General features: G+C 34.3%; 1 protein-coding gene across 1 annotated transcript in view; it reads right to left on the bottom strand.

Moving 5' to 3' along the window:
* Window positions 1–13526, bottom strand: part of LOC109536124 (epidermal growth factor receptor) — a 39929-nt gene extending 26403 nt beyond the window's left edge. Inside the window, exons 1-2 of the mRNA XM_019902207.2 lie at window positions 13289–13526; window positions 9320–9761 (exon numbers count right to left, since the gene is read on the bottom strand). Coding sequence (XP_019757766.1) covers window positions 9320–9674 — 355 coding nt within the window. The 5' untranslated portion in view covers window positions 9675–9761; window positions 13289–13526. The remainder of the gene's footprint in view (window positions 1–9319; window positions 9762–13288) is intronic.
* Between the last annotated feature and the right edge of the window lie 2661 nt (window positions 13527–16187).

The following is a 16187-nucleotide window of genomic DNA, read 5'->3' as shown; positions in this document are numbered from 1 at the left end:
AGTTCATCTCTAATGTGCAGTACTTGCACACCAACTCACACTTCCCACTTTGACCATGCCCAGTAAAACAAAAGCCACTTCTTGGAAGTGTTAAGTAATCTATTCGCTAATAACGATATTTATATGGCATTTAAAATGTAGTACTTTAACAGCAGGTTAATTTCTGAGAATGACAACTCTTTGGTATGTAGAACTGTTTTACTGGGTCATAATTCCTAGGCACACCTGACATGTGTTCGATTATCTGGACTTGGTATCTGGGACTGTTTGGCATTATTATTAATGATATTAATTAGTAAACAGAGGTCGAAATTCGAAATTAATTTGATCACAAAACAAGCGAGTTGTAAGGATAGAAAAATCTGATTACTTAACTGGCTAATATTGCAGAATWRTGSAACAGTTTAAGGTTTACTTTTTACTTTGCAATMCTTTCATAATAATTAGTAGGTACCTTCAGATTAATAACTCTATTAAGATAGTAAAAATTATTATCGCATTTCCGATGCATTTTCAATKACTTCCTTTTGTTTATCTAAATGCTGTTGCTTCCGCCCAAGCTCAGAATTCCTGTGTTCAATCAGAACTAAACACCGTCGAATTTAAGATTATAATTTCCCGTTTAATCATTTTAAGGAGTTTTCGAAACTAAGAATTCTTTCAAAAATTATTATTAATGCAATTCTTAACTCCCCTAAGCTTGGCTAATGTTGAACTTTTCAAAGCACACACAGGTGTCCACATTTACCTTTACCGATGTAAAACACCAAGTACCACTCAAAATCAACTACAAATATATGTACTCGCATTAAAACTATTTAAGCACGAGCACGTTTTTTAAATATTTAACCTTCTGAGAAATATGAAAACAAAGCTCTGAAAACAGAACATTTATTATGTGAGCAAATGCCATTAAAAGCTCGCTAGAGGTAACGAACATGTAAATTGCATTCTCTCTCTTGCATTTACCTGCGAAATATCGAATATTGTACCATGTCGTTTATGTTCTGTGAAGCTGTTAAAGAGCGAAATTTAAATAAACAAAGCGCTAAATGTTGCTGAGAAGAGGTTTGGCTCAGGTGTGCAAATAATGGAATAGGGAAATGGAGTGACATGCAGCATTTTTTTGGCAGAAATGTGTATTTCCAAATGGCAAGAGTCAATTATCAATTAAATGATGCCCAAAAGCGAACAGACCAAAACGTTCACTAAAAAACTGCCCAAGTTTAGAAAAAAAGGTTTTTCCGATGGGCACTTGTTGAACCAGATACAATTATGACACAAATGGTTAGCGTATATAACAGTATCGTGGAAAATTATATGTTTGTTTAGTTGGTTATTAAAATTATTTTTCCCATTCTATGTTTTTCTTCGCAATAATACGCACCTAGTTTCTAGAACCATTAGCTAATAGCCTTCCGTGTACCATCTTTTAAGCATGTTTTTAACATCAAATGCTAGCGTGTGTTCTGCAAAATTGGCCAGTTGATTACATGCCATTACCATCAGTTCTCACAACAATTCCACATTCCGGCCAACTTTATGTATGTATAAGGCAAAATACGCAAAATTCCAGATTGTCCAACTAAACAATAATGAGCTTCGACATTTTCAGCTTGATTAGATGCGAATAAAGAAAGTCCCTTATGTAAGTACCGTGTGGTTGGTTTGTGTTTCTTAGTTGCACATTCACCTTTTCCCAGGTACATAATTGATAAATTGTGGGAAGACCCTGAGGATGTTTGATTCCAACCTCGATCCTAAATAACAGTAAATTGAGGTTTACATACAGTCGATTTCTTAAGAAATGAAAATATGTGTGCTTGTCGTTCACATCAAAAGTCTCTGTTCTGATATTTATTAAAAAGTTTATACGGCTTGAAACTTTTGCATGTAGGTAATTTTTCAAATTCAAAGGCCCAAGGAGCAAGATTAACCTTCGAGCGAAACCCTTTTGAGAATGCAAGTCACTCGTGCTTGCAAAACATCGGCAAGAAATTGTTTTTCACGACGATCGATCGAAACAATGACCGAGGAATCCTTTATCTTTTGATTAAGCCTAAGAGTTTTCCCAAGTAATGAATTGCAATTGGTTTGACGAAATAGATTTTTCTCCTAACCACATACAAAAACGCAATTGCCTCACAGCGCTTGCATTTGTTCAAGACTCTTAATTCACTGTGATGGCATTTAAGATGTTTGAATCTTCATTATTTCTTCAGAATTGATGTGGGTATCCGAATAATTGAAAATGTTTTAACTGGTGGCTTCTCCAATTTAAAGTCTTGTGTAATGCTTCTAATGGTGTCCCTGTTAAAATCGTTTGAATGTTGGGATTAATATTATAGCTGTCGGTTGTAAATGACTTGATTATTTCTTGGGCCATTTGGAACCATCAACAACTAGCTTTGTTTGATCATTTTCATACCGAGCATCAAACCACATTCTCTTGGCTTGGCTCTACTCGTCGGGAAGATTGTTCAATAATAATGTACAGCTACTTAAAACGATTCCATAACCAAGGCCGATGAAACAAAAACCTCCCGAAGGCAACATACCACATGTCCAATGGAATACCTTTGGAAATTGAAGTATGACTTGCAATTTGCTGCTGATTGCTTCCCAGATCCGATAGAAATCGGCTATTCAAAGCTCTTAATTACTTTCAAAGATGAATATAAACAGATTGGCGTTTACATGGTATTAATTTCGACAATAGATTCGTATCGGCTGACAATGATCGGCTTTGATTGGCCGCATATCTTCTATAGAGGAGCGCAGATTAAGAGAATAGTCTGAGTGTGCAGAGAGCCCTTGAAAAGTAGTTCTAGAGGCCTCAGACCAGGACCCACTTCCTCATTCCCTATTCTCAGGGCCACAGTTTGGTTCTCTATAATAAAATTGAACTGAACCAAGAGTTCCGTGTTTTCAATCTGGCTCCTGAAGAAAACAGGACGAATGCTAAATCGATTGACATGCAAACAATAGTGCTATGAAATTTAGTTGAAAAAATAGTTTTACCTTACTTAAATGTAATTCATTAATTAGAAAACTGCTATTTCATGTCGACTGGACACGGTAAACGGCTTTTTCCAGTAGAATCCACCTTCCGTGCCGTAGGTGTAGTAGATAAAATTAAGTCCGAAAATTTTGGTAATAAAAATACGGTGATCGATTTTTTAATAAAAATCTTCTTGCAAACAATCGAATTTACTCGGTTATACTGTAAAAATCCCTGGTCTAATTATAGCTCACCCTTGATTGACACCCAAGCGAACCAAAAAACTTGGAGTCACGACACTTTGTTTGCTGCTGGCAAACAATGATCGTGAAGAGAAAAAATCTACCAGTTTCTGCAATAATCCTCATCATCATCATTAAAGTTCTGGGAAACTTCTCGATAATTATGGAGCTTGTAGTGCTAATTTTCCGTCACTTTAATAAAAACGCTCGTCTTAGACACATATCTTCGACGAAAACAAAGACCAAACGCCTTCAATGCAAAAAAAGGCAAATTCTCTTTTGTCTCATCTGAAGGAAATTTTTCCGATGGCCTTGCCGAAGAACGTGTCTCGTAAACTTGCACAAGATATATTGCAGGAATATTATAGTTTATTATATGGTGATGGTGTGCAGATTTGCAGGGCGTTTATTTATAGCCGACGGTTTTTTTGATCGAAAATCACGATATTTATTGAAAACATTGTTTTTTACCTCCAACGTGTCGGGAGATAAATATTTAAAGAACGGTTTACGCAGGGAATAGTTTTATGAAATATTTAGTAATAAATAACAGAAGTTCACACTTCACAAGTGAGGTTTTGATTATATTTGAGGTAATAAAAAGCTCTTTTTAGAACTGAAGAGTTAAGCATTTTCTGCTGTGATACAGGGCGCACTATTAATAGTAATAATAATAATGAGTAATAATTTTAATATTTATACATACAATAAAGTAGTACCTAACCGGTTTTATTGCTGTGTAGCATCTCATGGTGATTTATAGTGAGTGCAACCTTTTCAGAAAACAAATAAACGTAGGAAGTTACTTGTATATTTATTGCGTAAAGGTTCTTTTTGGAAAAACTAATGCGTATTAGACAATGTTAAGTTACATTTTTAATTTATTTCTGAGTGTAAACATTAGTTAATACCGTGCAACTCAAGTAGATTCTCCTCGTAAACTGCTCATCCTAAAATATCTTTAAAAACAAATTTGGTTCTTATAATAATGAAAATGACCTGAATTTGCAGACACTGCTAATTTTTGCTAGTTTGCTTGAAGGCTTACACTGTTCTGGAGCAGTAAGGCTTCAAGCAAACTACTTCTGAAGATGCAAGCCACTCGTGCTTGCGAAACGCCAAGAACAAATTCTACCCAACGACGGCCTAAAAACCCGAAAAACCCATTAGTTTCAAGGAATGGCCTCGAAAGTCTATCTCTTTTGATACTACTAATATTACTGTAGGATTTTTAATGGCGAAAAATTAGAATAAGTAAATCGGTCTTTGTTGTGGCATCAAATTGATCTAAACTGCTCAGCGAAAGGAATGTTTCACGTCCAAATTTTCTGCAACTTTGAAACTGGGGTAAATTCCGACTGCTGCCGTCGATTTTATTTCTGTTTGAAGTCTTATTCAGTCCAATAATTTTTCTGTCAGCGCCTGGATTTGCAAGAATTGTGTCCTTCACATAAAGTTTCTACATGGTGTGAATTGAAACAATGCTACATTTCTGAATATTCGACATGCGCCCAGTTGAACAAAGAACAACTTTTGATCTTGCAGTAATTCCATATTTCTTCTGGGGCCGATTTTCAAAATCTGGGGCTCCGTTCATTGATGCAACCCTGTAAGAATATCGAGTATTTTTCTTAAGTTGATTATTAAGTTTTAACATGTGTTTTGTCTTCCAAAATCGGTTCAAGAGAAAAAATGTAACACCAAAAGTTTCATTTGAGATCGCCCTACCAATAATGGAAATAAACAAAAAAAATCAAAAATAATGTTGATATATGAGCTTCTTTATGCCTTTGCTGTCGAAGTAAAAAAACCGTTTTTGTCCAACTGCCAAACTTTGCACGGTTTGCCCGCACTGTAGGAAATTTATCAAATGTACGTAACTTTTGTAAAAACTCAGACGACTGACAGAAACTTAAATGTTCTAATAAACGCCTCAAACAGAAATCAAATTGCTTGCAGCAATACAATTTTAAACAGTTTCAAAATTTGGACAGATTTGGCAGTGTACAAACCATATGTTTTATGCATGAAATCTGTGAAGTAAATTGGCTAAAAACAAGTGTTTGTTGTCGAATAAATAAAGTGTAAAGAGTCAATTTGCCAGAAAACTGCCAAATAAAAATTGACTACATTTTTCAGATAACTTTTTGCGTGCAGTTTAACGCCGGAATTCACTGACTTTCTCCATCCGTTGAAAGCCAAACATATTCCATTTAATTTTTTATTTCACCAAATAAGATTTTAGAACGCTTGTTTTGATTTAGTTTGTTTTGCGCGTAACTTAATTATCGTTTGCATTTAGATAGTTGATTTTGCAACAGTATTTAACATTTCTTCGCCATTTGCCTGCTTCTGCACATTATTGAAGGTTATTTTGGTAGAACTCTTGCAAGAACGCAACTTTTTAGTAAATGTAGGACTAGGAAGGAAATCAGCTGCTAAAAATGTTTGTTGAAGTTCAGGCTTTTGAAAAACTGTAATACTCAGTCAACTGAAAATTTAGTTTAATAATTATCATAATTTATTTAAACGTGATGCCATTAATAATAAGAATTGTGATTATAAACCTGCATCCACCATGAACATAATTACACATTTACCTATATTTATCAGGCTTACGGTAATTCGATCAGCAGAAGCTTCCAGTCTGATTTATGGGGTGAGAAACCGGCGAGTTATAGAAGATGATTTTAGCCATTCAGTGAGAAATGTTAAGAGAATAATCGATCTTGGGCGATTTGTACAAGCAGAATGGGCAAAAAATTACATGGTGACAGTTTTTTGCTCGCTTGCACCAATAAGCAATACAAAGTTGTGATTATCGAAGAATGTAGGCTTTCGCGACCAAAGCTTTTATGAGTGAAACTGGTTTCCGCTTTTATAGGCCGTGGTCCGATGATATTTCTGAGAGCAAAGGAAAACTGCTAAAGCCATTAATCATATAAATAAATGCGCTAAAAAGTGGAATGCACCATAACATGGATTCAATACACCCCCTCGAACAGGAGTTAAAGACGACATTTTTATTTCTAGAACAGCATAAGATATTTGCCAGATTGGATTTAAAAGTTGATTGCACTAAATAAAAAAAAAATTGGACTAAAGTAGGAAAAGCAATATGTATCTGCTGAAAAAACGCCTATTAGCTTGTAATCAAGCCATTGAGCCTGTTCAACTTTAAGCAACTGACTAGTCAGCATGGTAAATTAAAAATCTCCAACTGAAAAAGTAGCATATAAAGCAATTAAGAGACTTTGTTTACCTTCAAAAATGCGATGATGTAACAGTTTCTACGATGCCAACAAACTCTTGGACATTTTTAACGGTTTCTAATTATCAGAAAAGGACACAAGCAGTTTGAGAGAAGAACAAGCGAGAGACGTGGACCAGATTAATTTGGTTACTGACCTTGATTTGATCCTTGCCTGGTTATTATCATACACTTCTTGTTTCTTGCGTTTTGACTTATTTTGAGACGAGGCTATTGTTCAGATGGTTGCTAATTTCATCTTTATACAATAGGAAGGATTTACAGTTTTAAACAAATAACGCTAATAGATCAAACTAGGTTCCTATAAGTATTTGATTCTGGGTCAATCTGAGCATATAATTAGAAGAATGACATCAGGATTTAAGCACAGAAGAACGGAAGTTTAAAGACCTTAAAAGATTAGAAAGAGTTTAAGATCCTTAAAAACATGTTTCTTGTTGGGTATCTTTCCATTTGCTCTTCCACTACTTTTCTTCTCCAAAATAAAATAATTCTTCGATTCAAAATATGATCTGTTCGAATATGGCGCACTACTTTATCCCTGTTTATGAACCTCCAGGCATTTGAGCCTTGATTACGACCACAACAAAACTATTACTATCTCAAATACACGAATCACGTGTGTAAATATAATATGCGCGAGAAAACAACCGAGTCGTAGTAACGTATATTTTTTATCTAAGTACACGACTAAATCAATATCAATATTGGATTTTTATGAGCTTATGACAAATAACATTTTATTACTGATACTGGTGTCGAATGCTATTATTTGAATCAGAAAATGAAAAAATCAATTTTATTTTGTCATTTAATTTACCATAAAATTTTTATTAATGAAATATAGTAACACTTCATAAACATATGTATTATTAACAAAACAATTTACGATTTACTTAACTGAATAACAAACTAGCTATTTTTGCATTAAAAAATTAAATTGATTAAAATTGAACGATTGTTGGTAGGTATTAAGTCTTGCCGATCGTAACAATGTACAATCGATACAGTGGATAAAAGGCCAAATTTTCCAGGATTAACCATTTAAATTAAACAATAAATTATTTATTGTTATTACTTCCCGATTTTTTTGCTACTGCTAATCATTTGATCCGTTTTAGCAAATTGTCGATTCACTAGCACTTAAAGGCTTTTAATTATTGATGGCAATGAAAGTAAAATCCCATCTGTATTATCAGAAAATTCAATTACGAAAAAAATCAATTCGAAAAATTAATAACCTATCAGAGGACTCGGGAAAAAATTAATTATTAATCGACAAAGCATGACTCTTGAAAAGTCCATCTACCTCTACAGTAGCTGTGAGTCGTTATTCGGTTTTCAGAACTTCAATGTAAAATGAGATAACAAGAAAAATGGGTACTTTTACATTCGGGTTTTTGCTTTGGCGGTTCTGGTTAATTAAGTAGTCCATGAAGTGAGGATTTGGATATTTTGTCTGATTTTTTAGAATACTCCACTTTATCTCGGAAATCTTCAATTTTCTTAATGTAGAATCATTTAACAGCTTTAAAACAGTGTCCAAACTGCTAAATGCATACCTATACATTAAGAAAATACAAGCTTCCCCGGATTAAGTTGAACATGCAGAAAATCGGGCAAAATGTTCAATTTCACTTTTTCAAAAAATGCTCACCAATGCTATTCCAAACTCAAGTTCAACTCAGTTGACTGCAGTATGCATCAAGAGAGATAAAACGACACAATTGCGCTCTTTCCAAATTCTAATTTCTATTGGCACTTTCAAAATAACAATTTGCTTCTATTAGCATTACACAACTGAAGGTATTAAATTAAATAAATCTAGGAAAATTTATAAGCCTTGTTTAAACTCGTCTACATTTAGTGATTACACAATCCATCAAATACAGTAACTATTATGATACCAATAGTAGTTTCCACTTTCTATTTACTCTAGCACGGAGGTTCCTAAAGTGGTAAGAGAAAAGCAGTTGATGAAACTCACAAAGCAATTAGGAGCAGTACAAATTTCTTCATTTCTTGTTAGAGGTATTCCGTCCACTTCTGCCATGAAGCTTTACACGAAGAAGTAAATCTATTAAAGTTTTACAATTGTAATTGATTTATTTAAGAAGTTTTCTTCACTACAAGAACACTAAAGTAGAAGAACTTAATCGCTGATCATTTTAAACATTGTATACATTGATTTCTATTAAATAAACTATAGAACATTTTGATTACATTGAACATTTTTAGAATATTCTGCTTTGAATCTAAAGTTATCAAAATCTTTTATTTGCTGAGTTATGGCTTCTTTATCGTTTTCCAACGAATTCTAATCAGTTGACTGGCAACTCAATACATTTCGAAACGGTGCTGCACATATTTTCTTTGCCATCACATCCTATTAAAATACCATCTGAATTCTTAACACAAATCCAAATAAATCTGCTTCATTATCTGTAAGCTAAGGAGAATAGCAAAGAAACCAGTATGTCCTTTAGACACAAGAGTCTGCAGTATTTGATTTTTGAGAAAAATAATGTGTTTCTGTGAGGAAGAATTAATACCGTTTGGTCGTTTTTTTCGTTACCCACATTTAAATTTTGGGGTAAATTTTTTTCAGCCCTTCTCAGAGGCTTGTTTTTAACTCATAGAAATCCTCTTGTTTTAAAATGATATTCAGGAATTCCAACATACAGTTTTATGGCATTTTTACGAAAACATCCAACGCAGAACCGACGTGGTGGGTTCAAAGTGTGGGCAGCCAGCTCGAACCCATGTATTATGGCAACTAGAGAAATTAGCAAATTGGAAACTTACTTTTGCCTTTGGCAACAAAGTCGTCCTCTTTGCTTAAGATATCTTTCCTCATTTGGGGGTAAGTGTTGCTCATCAGGTAGCTGCCGCTGCCCCCGTAGGCATGTTTGATTTTGGCGCCGTCACACACCCTCAATAATAAAAACAACACTAAAAAACCGAAAAACCACAAAAAGCGGGCTCTATCAGTACTCGACCGCGAAAGTGTCCGTCTTAAGCGTCTAACAGTCCATCCTAGTACCGAATCATTTAAACTATCACAGTTCTTCTGGTTTCGGCAAGTTTTACTCCTGGTATCCAAACCACCATTCCAGAAGTTAGATGGTGGTAACCAAATCCAGAGGTCCAAAGGCGACATATTCGACGCCGTTTAAAGGTAGATTTACATTTTCAGCGCGACGTACTATTCTCGAAGCAACGGTTCGAACTGAACTGCTGGGTAGGTCTGAAAACAAAACAACATACGGTTACCTTTTGGTATACCTGAGGTAGGCAGTACAGGTGAGAGAGTATCGCGCATCGAAACTACGAAGCGGCAAAGAAGTAATGTGTAGGGTCAGGAACGGTCTCGAAGAGGTTAAAGGTAAAAGGAACTTTTATGTTTCTGCTTACTTTTTTAATTTGAAGGATTTTTTAAGAGGAAAATGTCAATGAATTACCATTAGTGGGTATTCTAAGCTAGTCTATGCACCTTGTTGGATAGATGAAATAATGATGTTTTGATACTGGTTCATAAAATCTACATCGAAATGTAGAAAAATATGACAAGTTTTCATGTTCAAGAACTGTTTTTTTTTAAAGATAAACTGTTTCGAGATTTTGTATATTGCATTTAGGGCAGCGTTAGCAAGCATTACTTTTGTAGTGACTTGTATTTTGCTATTGCTTGTCTTTAAATAATCCGATTAATTGAGTTTAAAAAGATTCTTCCCGAAGTGTAAATCTTGATTGTTTATTTCCTTAAATTTTTTACAGTTTTGAGATTTCCAATAAGCAACCGCACTTTCCAGTTTATCAGTGTCGATTAGGAGCAAATGACATTGTTCGAAAGCGGAAACTTTCCGAATCAGAATCCAGCCCATGTTAATCAGTATTCCGAAATTTTAGTTGTTTTAAACGCTTCATCGAAGGCATTTTGTATTTTCGAAAGATGGAAGTTTAATTGGCAAGTAACGTTGGTTTTTTCATTTTGATTTTTCTGTCGTTTCTTCACTCAAAGTGGCTGCTTCAGTATTCTGATAATGTTGAAGTTGAGGAGTTTTTTTTTAATAATTTTTAAATGAGGAAGCGCAGTTTGGTAAAAACTTGCACTTTCATGTCCATATTTTCTGGGCCGGCAAAAATCAAGACTTTGGACGATTGATATGAAACTTTCAGCATTTGTCCACTCAAGTATCGCCTAACGATGGTGGAAATTTCAAGTTATATAATTTTTATAGTAGAACGCAGCTTTGTAAGCTTTGTTTACTCCGTAATGGAACTAGACATAGGATGGAACGATTTGAATTTGTCGCTAATTTGAGCGAAATACTTATGTTTGGGTACATTTCCATTAGGTTCGATTCCACACAAAGATTATTCGTTCTTGCGTATCTTCATAATACACTCTTTGAGCTCGTTCAGTTTGCTATTCATCACTTCATTACATTATTGTTGCATCAACTGCAGAACCAAGTACAGAATAGTTTAGGATATTTTAAACACAGGGTTTGTGACCTCTATAAACTGATTTTTCTATATCAAGTTTTCTTTAAACAATAATGTTTTGTGTAAATACTTGTATCACTTCCTGCTCATTATTACATTTTTCTGTAAAACTTCATTAAATTTATGTCTGAGTATCCTTACATTCTCATCAGATATACCTACTCAAGATAGATAGAAGAAAACGTTTTTTGAAAGTTACACCATGTTTTCTTACTTTTGCTAATTTTATAGTTAAGGCCATCAATAAAACATGAACAAGCAATTGAAGAAACCCATACAGCTATGTAGTATTATTGTTTCTTTCATTTTCTTTTTCTTCACATTTCCTTCACACTCAAATTTGTCCATGGAATTGTTATGGATATGCAAATGTTATAAACCTTTCCCTGGATTCCATATGGATTTTATTAATGTATAAGTTTTCGGCTTGTTTTATAGTATGTATTAGTATTTAATTTGTTGCATTCTCTTCAGTTGAAGTTAAGATTTTACGCGTTAGTGCTTTACTCCGTATGTCTTCTGTTGCTCTAACGTGTATTCATTTTTTATCCAATGTTCTTCTTTAGGTACGCCTTTCGTCTTTTGAATGCTTATTTTCATAGCATTGGAACTTATTGCTTTTAATTCAAATGACGTTTTAAATCGCTTCTCACATAAAATTGCGATATTTATTTCTTCGGGGATATTTCTGGTAGGTACTTAATTATTCAATAGATTTCATTGCTTCAATTTAGTCTATTTATTTTTCCAGAGTCATTTTTTAATTAAATACCTTTTGCCTATCCCAAAAGCATGCCACGATATCCTTACACTCTCATTAGGTGGATAGAACAATACTTTTTTTGAAATTTACACTATGTTTTCTTTGCACTTCTGCCAATTTTACAGTTAGGATCATCAGCAAAACATAAACAAGCAATTGAAGAAAGTCGTATTTGCGTCGTTGTGCGGTTATTGTTTCTTTAATTTATATCATTTTAGTACATATCCATTCGTATTTAATTCTTTGTTCCATTTCCCTGACGTACAATTAAAAATTTTGGCTTTAGCGGTAGTTAATTTGATGTCATCTGTTGTTCCAACATGCATTTTTTTTGACTTTTTCATTTATTATTGCGCAGTATTGGAGCTTGTCGCTTTCAGTTCAAATGGCTAAATAGTCTAAACTATTAATTCGGTTCCTATATAAAATTACGATATTTTTTCTTCTGGAATATCTTCTCTGGTACTTCATTTTTCAATACACTTTATTGCTCCATTTAACACTGTTATCTGTTTTCTGTTATCTGTATTTTAAATTTCTCCTTCATTCCGCTATCTTTTCAATTATGCGATATCTTCAAAGATAATTTTTAGGAATTCTTTCGCCAGCTGCACCTCTTCATTCGAGTAGCTCGGGTGCGATTAAACCATTTAGAAATACTTGCTGAAGAATTGATTTCTACAATTTCTTCGAGTAACCTTCAGTTTATCTTTAATGGTGTAGCCTCATTTTCAATGTCATTCGGACGCAATAATTCGTTGATAAACGCATCTTCATTGAAACCTTTCCTGAAGTCAAATTTCTAATGGTTTTGAAACCCTCGCCCATGACAAACTTGTCCAACTCAGATTTCAGCTTTTGAAACAGCACTTTTGAATCCTCAACATCGGGTATTCTAATTAGAGTTTCATGCCGTTTAGATGTTTTTGGTGTAGTCCACACAGAATTCTCGGGATTTGTGGAAGCGTTCCTCTTGGCAGTAAGTAGCATTGGATCGTAAAGCCATATCTGGATCCAAATTAGACGCTAAAGACATGTTCTCCGATAAATTCTTCTTCATTTTGAGCAGTGTGTGCTCTCTCTCAAGGCGGTTGATATGAATCAGAAAGTGCGAAAGGCATTTATGGACAGTGCCAGTAGCAGCCAAGAAATTGAGTTAATCATCATTAGAGCCATGGAACTCAACTACTTATATAGGCGAGGAGTATCTCGTTGGTGTCACACATCCATCCAATGCAGCCATTTGTGTCCGAGTAGCAGTAAAATGTTGATTACATTGCTTTTTTGAGTCGTTAGATATTAGCGGACTGGTATCAGACTGTCGTCTCTTATTTACAGCAGTAACCTCTCTGGCAATAGAAGCACCACTAGCCAGTGGATGAGAAACGGTAGGAGATCGAGAGATCGAGTTTCTGGGTTTAAACACATCAGCATCAATCCATATCAACAGACCCCGGCAGCTGAGATGACCGATCCATCGTATTTGGCAAATCAATGTTTACCTTTTTCGTGCATTGCCCGAAACAGATGATGCCACCTTTGATAATCCGAAACTCCTTCCAAACTGGAATCCCTCATCAGGTCTCGGAGGATCAGGATAAATAAGAGAGCAGCAAGCACTCACGAAACACTCAAAAACGCGATCCAAACAAAGGCAACAATCAGGAGGTTATTTTTAAGTTATCACGTATTGACTCGACGACGACCAATTCGCGACAATTTAATAATCAATGATCAAGAGCTTGTTATTAAGCTTGATCTCAAGCCCAACATTTTGCCACTCCAGATAAAGCCTTTATTTAAATCTTTTTCCGTTTGTTTGCAACTCCTTTATATTGTCATTAAATTTCATTTTTCTACAAAGTCCATAAGTAAGGATTGAGCTATTCCGTTATTAATGCTTTTACATCTAATCGGAAATGTTGAAATGATGAAAATCCATCTAGAAAAGTCTCATGTTTTAAACATCCCAATAAATAATGGAGTTAACTGTAAAAGCAAATATCGTATGCCACATGGATTCAAGATTTACAGCTTCAAATTCAGTTCACTTTAGGTAATTGTTCAAATAAACCTTGAAGAACTTAATGTATTGCAACAGACCGTTGTATCGATAGATAGTGACGAATATTGGATAGTAAATCCACATTTTTATTGACAGTTTCGAAAGTTAATTCAAATGATTTTAGGTATATTGGCTAACGCCTCATAAAAAATTGCGTTTAATTTTTTAACACGATGATTTTCGAAAGCCCAAAGCCAATATTTAATAAGCAAAACAAATGATTTTTTGCGAAATCGTATGGAAAAGTAAATACATTATCCGAAAGGACTATTGATAAACATTTTGCAAGTACGTTTCGATTTTGATATATGTGATAAGTATTTAGATTAGCTTTTAACTTATTGAACTGAAATAAACATTTCAATCGGTTAAAATCGGTTTAAAGGTTATGAGCTTGGATAAAGGTAGGAGAACTTTGCATAAAGGAACAATGCTAGTTTATAATCTATAAAGTTTAAGTGCATACCAACTACGAATTAGGCTGTAATTCTAACGATTAAAAATTAGTCTTATTTGGCTAGGAGCTTGTTCAAATATATTTCAGCGGTTGTTGATTATTCAGTCAAGTTCCGTGCGCTTAGATTTAAACTATATCATTAAAAACAGATTAAGGTAATATGGAAGAAATAGGCAAAAAAGTACCAATGGAATTCGTTTAATGACTGTTCATACCTCGGTTTTTGCTCATATTCACAAGAGATTTGCCATCAATTGTTCTATGGCATGTTTCGTCTCATTTGCGTGTCAGAATTTGGCGGAATCTATTTGATGAATAGTTTTTATGAATCCGAAACTACTAATAAAGCAATCGCTTCTTCATGGTTAAAACAGTTAAACGAAAAATTGATGAATAATTTGGAAAACAAGTTTCTTTGAGAGAAATCGATGTTTTTAGCGAGCGATGCAAAGAAAATAATAAGGAGACCGGCAAGTTGATTAAACGAATTTTAGCGCTACCATCCAAAAAAAGTGGAAGAAATTAAGAAACGAATAAGTGTCGATGTTTCAATTCTAAAAATATATTGAGCAATTATTAATTAAAAGAGTTTCGCGGTCATTCATGAATTTTTAGGGTATTTAGACCGTTGTAAAAAAGACTTCTTCGTGTTCCTGTTTCGTATCTTCTGAGATGCGGATTACGCTGAGACAAAATACCTCTTAAGATGTAAGCCACTCGTGCTTGCAAAACGTTAGGAAGAAATTCTTTTCAACTACGGCCTAACAGTTCTAACAACTTCCCAGATTCGGGGGAGTTCTTCCCATTACTCAAAATACCAATTATGTTTCCCGCCTTCAGATAGTTAGACTTCAGTTTCTAAAAAATGCTTAGAAATCTTGCAATATTAAGAACAAAATTAGCAAAACCACACCAAAACGACAACCAAAATCAAACAGGCAGTCTTTGATCAAATACTGAAGAAATTGTGGTCGATCTGTGCCGCTTCACATTGACGGTGAGCCGAATAGGAATATTTAAGAGAATAACGCACGAGGATGCTAAAATCCAAGAGGTGGAAGAGGTCCAGCACGCGACAAGGACGGAAATACGCAGTTATCGGTTAACGAGCGTGTAAAACAAAGAGGCGAATATAAATAAGAGACGGCCAGAAACCAAACATCAACGGCCGAGTAAGACGGCAACGCAACACCAAACGATAAAAGTGTTGAAAGTCAGCCTTGTGTTGTTTTGGTTGAAGATTTTTGCGGTTGAGGATTTTTTGAAGATCAGAAAAAGCCATTATTAGTAACAGCAACTCGGTTTATCTAGAGCTGAAAATGTATTTTATTATATCTTTATTGTCGCAAATTGTAATGAACTATATCAACTATCAACTAGAAGTTTTTCAAGAAATCATCTAGATTTTGATTGAGTTATTGGGTTAAGTAGATATATAACGATGTAAATTCCATTATTTTTATTTATAGCATGTACTTTTGTTGCTGAGTCTTTGGCAAAGGAAATCAAACCGGATTTTGAACGTTTTTATTGGTTAAATATGTATTAATTAATATCACACGTGTGGGTGTTAGAAATAAAAGAGCGGTCAAATCACGGTAAATGTAGGTTTTCTTCCACCACACTGACTTGCAATTATGTTGTACCTACGCATCGTCAGAATAATTAACCAGTTTATTAGAAAAATGCTTGGTTGTTCAACATTTTACAACAATTGTGCTGGATAATGAAGAATCACGATATAACGGATTAAATTTAATTGGTTTAAAGTTAGCTCTTGCTCAGTGCAACTGAATAGTTTTATTCAAAAAATATGTAAATAGAAGATATTATCAAATGCCATCAAAGGATAAAAGCTGAAGTTTTTTCTACTAGAATG

Source organism: Dendroctonus ponderosae, unplaced genomic scaffold, assembly GCF_020466585.1.
Source record: "Dendroctonus ponderosae isolate FM_Combo_2020 unplaced genomic scaffold, Dpon_F_20191213v2 Dpon_F_20191213_8, whole genome shotgun sequence".
In the NCBI taxonomy this organism is placed as follows: Eukaryota; Metazoa; Arthropoda; class Insecta; order Coleoptera; family Curculionidae; genus Dendroctonus; species Dendroctonus ponderosae.
Note: the sequence above shows the minus strand (reverse complement) of the source record. Positions and strands in the feature narration are given on the sequence as shown.